Raw genomic sequence first — 12,954 nt, 5'->3', positions numbered from 1 at the left:
GATGACTGTTTCGTTCGCTACGGCGCGAAAGGTTAGCATCTTGGCTAGGCCCTCAACAGATTTCATTAAATTATGTTGCTATAAATTTGTTTTAACAACACGGGTGATATACACTACTTTTTAAAACGACTTTAAAAGAGGTGTTTTTACGAAAAAAAAACATAGTCGGGTTAATGTTCAAACGTTTTGCTTGTTGTAACGTGTTATGTTATCTTTTGTTGCAGCTGCTGGGTTCCGACACGGACTGGCATTTCGCGCACCGGGGCCTCCCGCACGCGCGCCCGCGCCGCTCCATCTCGCACACCAGGCTGCTGAAACAGCACCCTCTTGTAAGTGTCATCTCTTACACTGTTATATAATAATAAACCTTGTTGCGAAAACATAAGGTCCATTGATGACATTTTAAGGAATATTGTTTAATTCAGACATAATTATGAAAAAATTAGGAACGCGAGCGCATGAAGCCACGTCCGAAGTCATAAAACATAGTTATATAAACGCGGTAATTTCTTGAAATGCACAAACGTAAATATCAGTTTACTCTTTCTAATTCTGAGTATGAATTTGAAGCTAACCATTATAAGAAAAAGGAACAGTGAAATCATTTTTAGGCTCCATAGCACTTTGTTGCTCAAGAGACAGACACACCGTAGGTAGGCAGCGTAATGTACGCCAAATAACCAAACACTGAAAAAAAGTTCACCTGTCCTATCTATTAATTTTTTCGTCCTTTTACGGCATGCTCTTCAATGATCCCCTTCCCTACACATCTCATTACAACACACAACTGCAACCCTAAACATCAGTTTTAACTCTAGAACCCTAGAGCATAAAGTATTTAAGTATCCCTTATACGTAAATATTTTAGTTAAACTTACAGACGTATTACACAACTGCGTTCATGTTCAAGTTCATAATCCCATTATCAACTAGCTGTAACTTTAAATTCCTGCACTAAGTCTGTGTATCTACCGGTATAACTTTAGTTCCCGTATAATCCCCCTCCTCAAAGGACGCTACAAGCTCACACTTTCGCCCCGAGCTGCTTTACTATTCCGTAGCTACTGAAGTGTGAGGGCCTCCGCTAGCTGACGCGGATTATCCGGAACGGACGCCCCGTCTAATAAGAAATTGTAGGCGCGGGCGCGTGCGACGGATTTCGCCTGGAGGGTTATAACCGCGAAAATCGAAGTTCGTCAATTGCGGGCATTTTTCTCTGTCACTCTAATTATGTCTTAGTGAGAGTAAAAGAGAAAGATCCCCGCATGTTGCGTATTTCGGTTTTCGCGGTAGGCCCCCAGGACCCGCAAGCGTGCGCACGCGGCGGGCGTCCGCGTCAGCTAGGAGGCCCTAAATACAGTCAAGGCCAAAAAAAACGGGGCATTTTGAAAACAATAATTCAAAGAAGATGTTAACTTCGGTTACGTACCTATTGATTGCTTCAAGTTATGTTTACCTCGGAAGCCAGTTGTACAAAGGATAAAAATGTTGTATTTTAATTCTACTGCATGGAAAAAGTTAAAATTACAGCGATCAATTCAATATAATTGGTGCAACATACTTAAAAAAAAAAAGTCAACGAAAGCGTCTAGCTATCAAAGGCGTAATTCATTCGGAAGGAGATTTTCGGTTTAAATGAGGTTTCATTTCGTTGCCTAGCAACAGAAAGTGATTATTTTGAACTTGACGCATGGCTGTCAAAAAAGGTTGCAAGACTGATTGTTTTTAAGTATGTTGCACCAATTATATTGGATTGATTATTCGCATGGTAGTAGCTAATACTATTTGCAGTTTATGTAGTAGCTAATACTATTTACAAATACTTGTTGTAAAGAGCTGTCAATTTTTTTTACATTTTTATCATTATTTTTTCAGGGAATTAGGGATATTAAATATTTAAAAAAATCTGAGTTATACTCCTACTCATTCTTTGTAAAATAGCTATGATTTGGTTTGATTGCTATACCTTATATACATAGTTCAGGAGAAAAACGACTTTGAAAAATGTGCCCATAAAATTACGTTTTTGGCATTATCTCGGTGACGGTTCAAGATAGGTTAAAAAGTTAAGGTGTTTCTATATTATAAGATAGCCAACAAATGACATTATAAAAATCCGATATTCGTCACAGGGGCCACTTCTCCTTCCTTAGCCTGCTAGACCCTTTACTGTCATATTTAGACACATTATTAAACCTTTTAGAACGCTATTTGACTTTGATGGTTATTCTTTCACTGATATCAGTGAAGGAATAAGCACCAAAGTCAAGTGTGTTAAATTTATTAAATATCGGCGTCACCTAAATAATGGAGCATAGGCCAAAGGTATGGCGGCATTGCTTGAAAGATGGCAATAAATTTACTGTGGCTACTAAGTTTTTTTGACAATCCACCTCTATATCAAATTATTTTTGGTACTATTTATGTATATTCCGAATGTTCTGAGAACATTACATAGGTACTTTAGTTTACATTTAGGTATCAGTCAAAAAAGAATTGAGTTACTAGGGACTAGGGGTAAATACTTATGAAAGTATATGAGTACATATTTCTATTGACATAAAATTGACCTTCACTTCGATGCTTGACTTTGCCTCGCCATCGACAATGACCCTGTTCAATACTTAAGTAGTATTAGGTTAAGAGTAAATATAGGTAACTAGTTACTTGGGACTTTCGCGACTTTTTACAAGCTTTTATTTAACTTGCCCTGTTAGTATGTATGTAAGATATTGTGGGTCAAATCTTGGAAGCTAAATTTGACCCACTTCCCGATTTGTATTAAGCTGATAATTTGCATACATATGGAAATCAGATGACAATGCAATATTGTGATTACATGGAGCTGATCTGATGATGGAGACGGGAGGTTGCCATGGGAACTGTAATAAAACAACGCAAATTAATTGTGTTTGGGGTTGTTAGAATTGTCTCGATGAGTATAACTTGCTTGTGAAAATAAAAGTACAGTCAGCGATAAAAGATTGTACCAAACCAAGTCCAAGTTTGCCAAAAACTTGTTATTTTTTGTTTAACATACTTTATGAATGGCTATTTATTGCATAGAATTTTCTCATTCGACTGATAAATAATTCCTAACATAATAATTAAAGCAAGTCACTATTCTTCCCACCACGTATCCATAACAGCTATTGGGAAACTATTTTTACCTACTTTCCACCTACAAGCCTGCTTTCGTCACTTCAGGGAGTGACGAATGTGCGACTTTCGTCACTCCAGGGAGTGAGACGACGAAGCTTTTTAATTTAGTGAAGGCCATGAATACAGGAATATTTCTAAAGCTTTCTGGAGCTTTCGTCATAATGATGATGCCTTTCATTCATGAATGTAAATAAATGTGGTTAATTTTACTTGATGTTGAATTTTTTTACCTTTGATATGTTCTCACTACTGAGGTGAAAAGTCTTGTGTCACACGAGAGCAAAGTTATTTTTGAGTTCCTCGCTACGCTCAACATTCTATCTTAGAATCACTCGTTTCGTCCGTGATTCAATTATTGAATCTTTCGCTTACTCGGGACTCAAAATCAACACTCGAAAGGAAAACCAACTTTCCTCACTTGTTGCACAAATAACTATTGAATTTGGAATCTATTTCGTGAGAATACGGTAAACAATTAAATGTGAGTTTTCCAACAGATATTACTGCTGTTACACGTGATATGGGGCCATTTCTCGAACGGTATTAGATTAATATTATTGGTACACGAACTGTCAAATTGTATGGGTTACCATGGCAACACGCTAACAATATTAGTCTAATCCCATTGGAGAAATAAAATAGTTGCGATGAGGATTTTTGAAGTACATATAAAACTTTATCATATCGTAACAAAAACTATTTAATTATATGTATGACAACGGCGAATTGAAATCAGCTTTGCGACGTCGTGGACCACAGGGCCTAGCCAAGATGCCAATCGTAAGCGAACGAAACGGTAATCTCTCTCTATCATTCTTCCATATTATTGCGATAGAGAGACATAAGAGTATCGTTTGCTACAGCGCTAACGATTGGCATCTTCGCTAAGCACCCAGGGAGCCTAGCCAAGATGACAATGTCGTAGCGCAAACGATTCTCACCTTGGCTAGCCCCCAGTAATAAAAATGTAAATCTTCTAAAAACAGTGTAATTTCAATCAGTCTGGCTCGCTGATTAAACGTCTGGTTGATAAACGATAGAAGCTGGCGCCGCCGACTAGCTATTAAAATAGAAGGCTAATTGGCACTTGACATGACCTTGACTGCGATCCATGTTATCCATTACTGCTTGATTGTAGTTCACGCTTTGAGAGAAAATGTAATACAGCAACACATATACACGGTGTTTCACGAGGAATCCGAAAGATTTGAATAGTGATAATTTTATTCCTGATCATATTTAAAGACTATAATGTCCTATTTACTTTTTTGGATTTCGCCTAGTTTCATAGTTAATGCCAATAAAAAAACATATTACAATTCTTGTTGTTACTTAGTACTAAACGCCTTTTTGTTGGTGACGGTGTTGATAGATGTAGTATCAATGATGACTACGTCCTATGGTAACACCATATATGTGACAAAAACACTTTGAAAAAAACTATGGTTATACGAAAAAAAGTAAAAATCATTTTAAGTGACAGGTTTACTAATGACATTTGATTTTTATGTACGAATACATTAAAAAAACATCAATCTAAAAAAGGTGTTTTCTGCAAAATTGGCCTAAACTCATATAACATTTTTTCCTTCTTTTGGTCTCAGGACTGCTTGGTTAAAATCTTTCGGGTTCCTCGTTATACACTGTGTATGTGTTCAGCGTCATACAAATTTGTACCTAGACGTAGGCTACGCCCCCTGGCAGTGAATGCGTTAAGTGTCACACGAACCTAGCCGCCCCCATACAATCGAAGTTAAATTTTTAAAACGACAGTTCTAAAATAACATGAAAAACTAACACAGTTGAGAATTAGGTCATTAGATAGGTAATTCTATGTACTTCATTTCATTCTATGAGCACCAAGCGGAATTCAATTGCAGAACAGAGATATTTGTATTTTAGGCAAAATGTCATCACCCTTATTACCTAGGCAATAGGTACTCTCCTCGCTCACGTCGCGACGCTCCATAATTCATATTACCGGTCCTTTGACCTGCGCCAAAACACCGATAAAATACGGAACATTGGGCAGGACGAGGAGTATGACGAGTGGCATGACGAGTAGCGCGGCCACACTACGCCTCTGCTTCCCCCACTACTTCCCATACCACTCATCGAGTATGTGGCCGGGGTATTAAGTGGCTGTGACTGAGGGTCATTGTTCGTAGGAGAAGTTATAGAGGGGTGACCAGAGCTGAAACTGACGATCTATTAACAATCGTAATTACCATTGAAGGAGGGTAGCATATTTGACATTTTGTCTGGTATAGCCTGTCCAATTTCTAAGATCCAGTTCGCCATACATTTACTATGGCGTACTTGAAGATATTATAGAAGTTAGTATAGAAGATTTAAAGCTATCTCCACGCTCTAATCTAAATCTAAGCAATCTAAGCTCCACTGTACTGATCATAAACGCCCCGGGGGAGAACTTGGACCTTGCTCTAGCTACCCGGACTACAAGGCTAATCCGACTTATAAATAGATTAAGCATCACGGTTTTTGTGTATAAAACAAAATGACGTCCGAAATTACAAGACGCTGCGTCCCTGGGGTGTGACAACCCTAATCAGGCCCGCCCACGCCGCCGCGCGATACTTTCGGACTCGTTATATTAAAACTTACTTGGGTTCTGAGCTGCTACATTGCACAGCGGGTCTGCTACTCTGCTCCCCATAAGCCAAGGACGTGCCAATAGAAGTTTCATATTTTTAAAGATATTTGACTGAAAATCGTCTGTAATAAAGGCTTCATTAAGTATTAAGTGGTACCTATTATTAAGTTTCACTTACCACGTGTTCAGTATTTTCAATCAACCACCAAAATTACATTCTTATTAAAATCACTGTTTTATTTTTACTATCGGTAGTGTGTAGTGGGTACACATTTAAACCCAATCTTTAGTGTCGCTTGTAAAAATTAACAGGAAAACACGCGTATTTTTCTCTTTTAGTCATTTTCAGGCTTATTACTCGTATGGCTATGAGTTTGTTATCCATTTTGAAGAGATCACCCGGGCAGTAAATATGTCAACCCTAAATTGTCAAGCATAACAATTTCGGTACATTTTTTTACCTAAATCAATGTTTTCTTATATAAAAGGTACATGTAGTTTCGCACCCAAAGGTAGCGTGTGCTGTACACTCTGTAACTGAGCCGATGTAGAAACAGGTTATGTATATACACTCTGTACAAGTGTACAGTATACACAGACAGACCCATTAAAATTCAGTCAATGACTAGCTTCGAACCACAACCATCACAACCGTATTCGAAGTATGATTAAGACACGTTTAAGATCTTGGAAAGATCTTTAATCTAGGGGTCCCTGTGAGTGTCGGGGGTGTAAGCGACGGGAAGAGTATCGCAAATGCATTCAGGGAATTGTTTACTGTATCATCATTATACCAACCTGGCAATAAGAGAATGAGCGATACTAAGGCCACTGTGGGAGATAGTACCATACAATTTACTGCAAAACAAGTTGAAAAAGTTATTAGAACCATGCAGAGGGGGAAATCTCCGGGGCACGATGGCCTTAGTATCGAGCACCTTAAATATGCAGGACAATGTCTACCTCATGTATTGGCCATGTTCTTCTCGTTGTGTATAAGTCATGCTTACCTACCTGAGCAGCTAATGAAAACAGTAGTTGTCCCGTTGGTTAAGAACAGGACAGGTGACATAGCAGATTTTGCAAACTATAGACCCATCTCGCTTGCTACTGTCATAGCAAAAGTACTTGACAGTCTGCTTGACGAACATCTTAGTACTCACGTAAGAATTCATGATGCCCAGTTTGGGTTCAGGGCAGGATTATCCACGGAGAGTGCAATTTTGTGCCTTAAGCGGGCTGTCAGGTACTATAAGGATAGGAACACACCAGTTTTTGCTTGCTTCCTAGACCTATCTAAAGCGTTTGATCTGGTGGTATATGATTTGTTATGGGATAAGCTAAGAAAGTCTATGGTTGCACCCGAGTATGTGTCCCTTCTAAAATACTGGTATGCCAACCAGATCAATCAGGTAAGATGGGCTGGGGAGTGGTCTGACCAGTATAAAATGGAATGCGGTGTCAGACAGGGCGGGCTCACGTCTCCTGTCCTGTTTAACTTGTATATTAATGGGTTGATTGGGGAGTTGAGCAGCATGCATGTTGGATGCCATATAGACGGTGTATGTGTCAACAACATAAGTTATGCGGATGACATGGTGCTGCTCGGCCCCTCAATCAACTCCATAAGGAAGCTGGTACAAAAATGTGAAAGCTACGCCGCTCAGCATGGGCTCAGGTATAATTCGAGTAAAAGTGAGATGGTGCTTTTTAAAGCGCGTAAATATAATTCACAAAATATACCTGAGGTCAGGCTGGGTGGGGTAGTGCTGAAAGTAGTTAGGAAATTTAAATATCTAGGTCATATAGTAACAGAGGACCTAGATGATGACCTGGATATTGAAAGAGAGAGAAGGGCCCTGGCAGTGAGGGGCAACATGCTCATCCGTAGATTTGCAAGATGTACAAGGGAAGTAAAACTCACTCTTTTTAAAGCTTACTGTACATCTTTCTACTCATGCAGTCTATGGGTGAAGCATACAAAACGCGTGTATAACATGTTAAGGGTCCAATTTAACAACATCTTCAGGATGATGTTCAAGCTGCCTCGCCACTGCAGTGCGTCCGGCATGTTTGCCGAGGCGCACACAGATGACTTCTATGCCATCAGACGCAAGAGGATTGCCTCTCTGCTGAGACGAGTGAGAGGTAGTGGTAATGTCATCCTGAAGATGGTGGCTGGACGCCTTGACTGCCCCATTCTGGGCCACTGGGTAAAGATTGTAACGGGGAGGGTAAAATGATAAAATTAGTTAATTATGAAAATAAGATAAAACAGAATAATTTAATTTAATGTAAAATAATTTTATAATTTTATATTTCATTAAATAATTTTGTAATTTAATTTAATAATTTGTAACTTATCTGTAATAATTTATAAGGTAATTTAATTTAATTTAATTTAATGTAATCTAATCTAATACTAACATAATGATATAATTTAAAACTAACATTCTATGGATTTTTAAACAAATCTGAAATAAATGATTTTTATTTTTTTATTATTTTATTTTATTTTTTTTAAAACATCGATAACTAAACGACATGTCAAAATTGCCGTTTATTTCGATTCCGCTGTGATCCCAACAAGACCTATCTACGATATTTCGAACGTCAAAGTGACATTGGTTGCCCGAATCGAGCTGCTTCTGTCAATTATACGACATTCAAACGATATCTAAATGATAACTTATTTAAACCAGAACGTACCGTTATCGTATTTCATTCTTCGAATCGGGGCGATAGTTCACGAAAAGCATGACAATACTACTTATCAGTTACTGTAACTACACTAGCTATAGTTAAGGTTAATGGGAAAGCAAATTAACATTGCAGTCGGTTTGAAACATTTGGTCTTTACTCAAGTCTGTGCTCACGTCTTAATACTCTCATTAGACCGCGTATTAGACATACCCTTGGTTGAAAATCCTGTGAATGACAGGCTGAATAGGGTGATTAGCGGATGTGCCGCCACTGAACTCGAGCCGAGAAAACATTAAATTAATCTTGAAGGCTGACTGTGCTTATACATTATTAACAATTTTGAATCAGTGTGGTTTCCGAATTTCATGTTTCAAAGAATAAGCTCGGAGATTTGTTTTTATGCATAGGTACAGTCAAGGTATTAAATATCGACACGGACAAAGTGTCAAAACTATGTATACACGATTGTATTTATTTATTGCCTATACATTAAAGTAGTGTGTACATATTTTTGGCATTTTGTCCGTGTCGATATTTAATCGATACAAAGTACAGCACTACATAGTACATATACAGGTCGTCTCTCATCATGGGGTTTTAAATGCAGGTACACTGAGCTACTTTTATTATGGGACAAACCCTGAAAACGCGAAAAATATATTGGCTTTTTCATACATTTTGGCTGATCAGATGTCGATGTTTTCTATGGAGAAGCCAAAACAAAATTCGCTATTTTTGGGTTGGTCCCAAGGTAAAAGTAACTCGATTTAGCGAGTAGTATCGATTTAGCGAGTAGTAGTAGAAAGATATTAAAAAAGTCTTTGGATTTGGGTTTTGGAGTAATGGGTCAACGGTCATATTGTCATTATGATATTTTACTCGTACTTACCGCTTAATCCAATGTCACACAAAAAAAAAAAAACTTTTTTTTGTCAACTTAATGAAGCTACTTTAATATTGTAATTAATGTATTGTTTGATATAGGTACGGTAAGCTGCAGATTTAAGCTAAATCTCCCCTGCAAATAAATTTCTATGCAGGGGAGTAGGGAATATTACGCAAAATTCTGCGTAGGGAGGGCCACTAGCACAAACTGTAGACAAACCGCCTTTGCATGCATGCATCAATGCAGTTTGTTGATGTGAAAACTTGTCAAAAAACTGTTACTCTATGGTTTACAATTTTTGCTAGTGCTGCCTCTGGTGCCAGAACATTGCAGTATTCTCCCTATTGATATTACGTATCAGTCGTATCACTATCTCCGAGTATTAAATGGAAATCTTTTTTTGGTATATCCACATTTGATTTGACCTAACAACCTAACACAGCGAATAATCAATAAAAGAACATCTACCAGTATTTTAGCGCCAAACATCAGAATCCCAAAATCCTGATAAGGAATAAAGTTATTTACAAACAATAATGAAACCAGCGTTAGCCCAAAATGCCGGCGCAATATCACAATATGTCCGCCAGGATTAAAGCTTGATTGATGTACTTTTGCGCGAATCTGTGCCACTTCGGATTACGCGTCAAATAAATTGATTCACTGAGAAAACTCCCATTTATCAATCTTTTTGGATCCACGTAATATTTATCGGTAATATATCAATTTACGGTGACAGATGTTAAGACGATTTTCGTGTCGTGTCGAGATTGACATTAGGCTTTCGGAGAGTAAGCTCGATACATTAATATTAGAAAAATATATAGTCCCGTTTCTTTGAATGCTATAAATATAATTCCATATGCATATTTCTTCGGTATTAAAGTAATTAGTGAACGATATACGTAAAAATTTAATTTATTATTAAGACAAACGACGTTGTAAATGAAATGGCTATGAACAGTATAAACCAAGAAGGTATCTTTTACTCACAAGAAGACTGAATAAATAAGATTGCCATTGGTCCGTGATGGGTAATGTAATTTCATATCCCTAATTATAAGGGTAACATTCTGCTTGTGTCTTAAATTTATGTATTAATCTACCATATATTAAGCGCGCTGTTACAAGTACGAGTAAGTGCGACACACTTAAGTTAAAATTAAATTTCGTTTTTGAATTAAACTCCTAATTAGGTTTTAGATTAAAAACTGGAGAGAATGATATCTCGTAGCTACTCGTAATGTATTGGTACTTAAAAAAGGTCCATTCTTTCGTTGCTTCAAAACAAGATGGTCGGAAATAAAAAACTTCAACGTGATAGAACTGATAGGCCACGAGCAATTCAATGGGCAAACAAGTCGGAATCACAGATCACTTGCATGCTAGATTGACGCTTCTATCCTAATTTAGTATGAAAGCTTAAGACGAGACGATCCTCGCCCCAATGTCCTTGAGCGATCGGGGCCTCGGAGCGGAGCTAAGCGCTCTGCCCCCGCGCCGCCCCTCTCATGTCGATCGCACGCAACGACGTCCAAATAATAAGATTCAGCGCAGAGGCGCGCGGCTGGCGCTATACCCGTATTTGTGTATATAATCTTTTGCAGACGTTTTGTTGTTTGATATGAGTACATCATGCATTTAGTAAAGATCGTATATTATAATCCGCTACCGATCATATCTGTTACGTTCACAGTTAACTTGCATCTGTCACACTATGTAACGTGTATGTATTTAGTTGACACTCTCAGGGAGGCCCTATGCTTGTAGTTCATCGTCGCGGTATAAACAGAAAACGCGGTGAAAACAAAATATTTTTCATTACTCATGCTCTGAAAGTGGGTCGTTATTGTTCTAAAAAGCGCGCTAAAGACATTTTTTTTCTTTATTTTACGATAAGCAATTAAAATTTTGATTTTAAAATGGATTTGTTGTACAAATTCCATTCTGATAATTAACTCCCCATTCCATGAATATCGATATTTTTACCTAAATTTTGAAAGTACCCTCAAGAAATAGTACTGAAGTTTATACTTAGCCGTGTTTTTTTAATGCACTTGTATTTTACCGTTCTCTTATTCGGCATGTAAAGTAGAGTGTTTAACTCGGGTGAAAGGCACCATTTCAATCTCGGACTATTACTACTTACTATTCGGAGTATTAAACTACCTCGACACAAATGGGTGCCTTTCAACCCTTGGTTAACAATCTACTTGCAGCACGGCGCTGACTGTCTAATAGTATCTGTGTCTGTCTGTCATTGTCGCGTCGCGCGCTCGGTGCTGCCAATATATTTTTTTTATGTATTATTATAAAATCGTGCGTGACGTAACGCAAACCTTGACCCCCCCCTCCCCAACGTAACAGGACCGTAACGCTTGGCCTGACCACACCCCCTTCCTTCAATTTGCGTTACGTAATTTGTGGACGCCCCCTAAACAGTGTGTCCCTAGCCATTGGAGAAAGCCGAAATGTACATATGCATTAGGGTATTTAGAACCAGTGTACAAAGTATCATAACAGCCGGTGTAGCGGTTTCGAAGAAATTAACAAATTGCCAATTTTTACTTTGGAGCAGCCTGTATGTGTTAGTAGCTCCTAAGGTAATATCCTCAAAGAATAGTATGGAACCTTCTTGAACCTTTTTGATTATCTTTTTTATTTATGACACTAATAAGCTTCTGACTTTTGAAAAATGTCATCATTATCAAATATTTCGAACAAATTGTCAAAAACACTGCCAAAGATTAACACAGTATGTTTCTATTTGTTGTCGATTATTGCAAATAACTTTTGTTCGAAAAAAATCTTTTTTTTCTTTGGTTCTAATTAAAAAAAATATTAACGTCAGAGAATTCCTGAGAAGTACAGTACAGTACAGTAAACAAACCCTACGTGGAATTTTAGGGTTTGTCCAATGGCTAAGGTCAGGTCACCCTGTATTTCAACACCGACTAATCCAGTGAACACTCATCATCAAATATCGTAGCCGATGTATCCAATGATGATGGGGACGGTATGAAAAAAAAAGTTCATACGCGTAATCTGTGGTTGGTAGTCTACGGTGGGGATACTCGGAATGTAATCTGGGAGCTGAGGATAGCGTGTAACGGACAAGCTGCGTTTGTTTTGTGTTTGTTGTGCCCCGTGCCTGATCCGGGTGTAGAGGGCTGTTAGAAAAACCACCCACTTGACACGAAAGGTACATTAATTAGTCTTTAGTTGGTAGTCTATGGCCGGGATACTCGGGGTCATGGGGTGTAACGAACAAGTCGCATTTGTTTCGTGTTTTTTGTGCCCCGTGCCGGTACATACCACTAACATTAACATGGTGCGAATGGTACATTGGTAGAGTCAAACCATTTTTAAACTGGGCCCTTTTAAGGCATCTAGGCTAGACAAATACAGCACAAATACTGACTCCGTTAAAACGGTCCGGGTCGGGGCCGAGACGTCCGACGCTTCGTTTTCTAACACATCACAACACATGATCACCGAGGCTCGAACTTCAGAGCGTAGGTCGTGGCTGACCGTGCACAGTTTGATCGGCAAACAATTCGGATTGCAATTGTATAGGAATGAGGATACA

General features: G+C 38.3%; 1 protein-coding gene across 1 annotated transcript in view; it reads left to right on the top strand.

Moving 5' to 3' along the window:
• Positions 1 to 12,954, top strand: part of LOC133528444 (neuroendocrine convertase 2) — a 140,515-nt gene that overhangs the window by 67,342 nt on the left and 60,219 nt on the right. Inside the window, exon 2 of the mRNA XM_061865834.1 lies at positions 225 to 329. Within this exon, the coding sequence (XP_061721818.1) occupies positions 225 to 329 (105 nt within the window). The remainder of the gene's footprint in view (positions 1 to 224; positions 330 to 12,954) is intronic.

Source organism: Cydia pomonella, chromosome 19, assembly GCF_033807575.1.
Source record: "Cydia pomonella isolate Wapato2018A chromosome 19, ilCydPomo1, whole genome shotgun sequence".
Taxonomy (NCBI): domain Eukaryota; kingdom Metazoa; phylum Arthropoda; class Insecta; order Lepidoptera; family Tortricidae; genus Cydia; species Cydia pomonella.
Note: the sequence above shows the minus strand (reverse complement) of the source record. Positions and strands in the feature narration are given on the sequence as shown.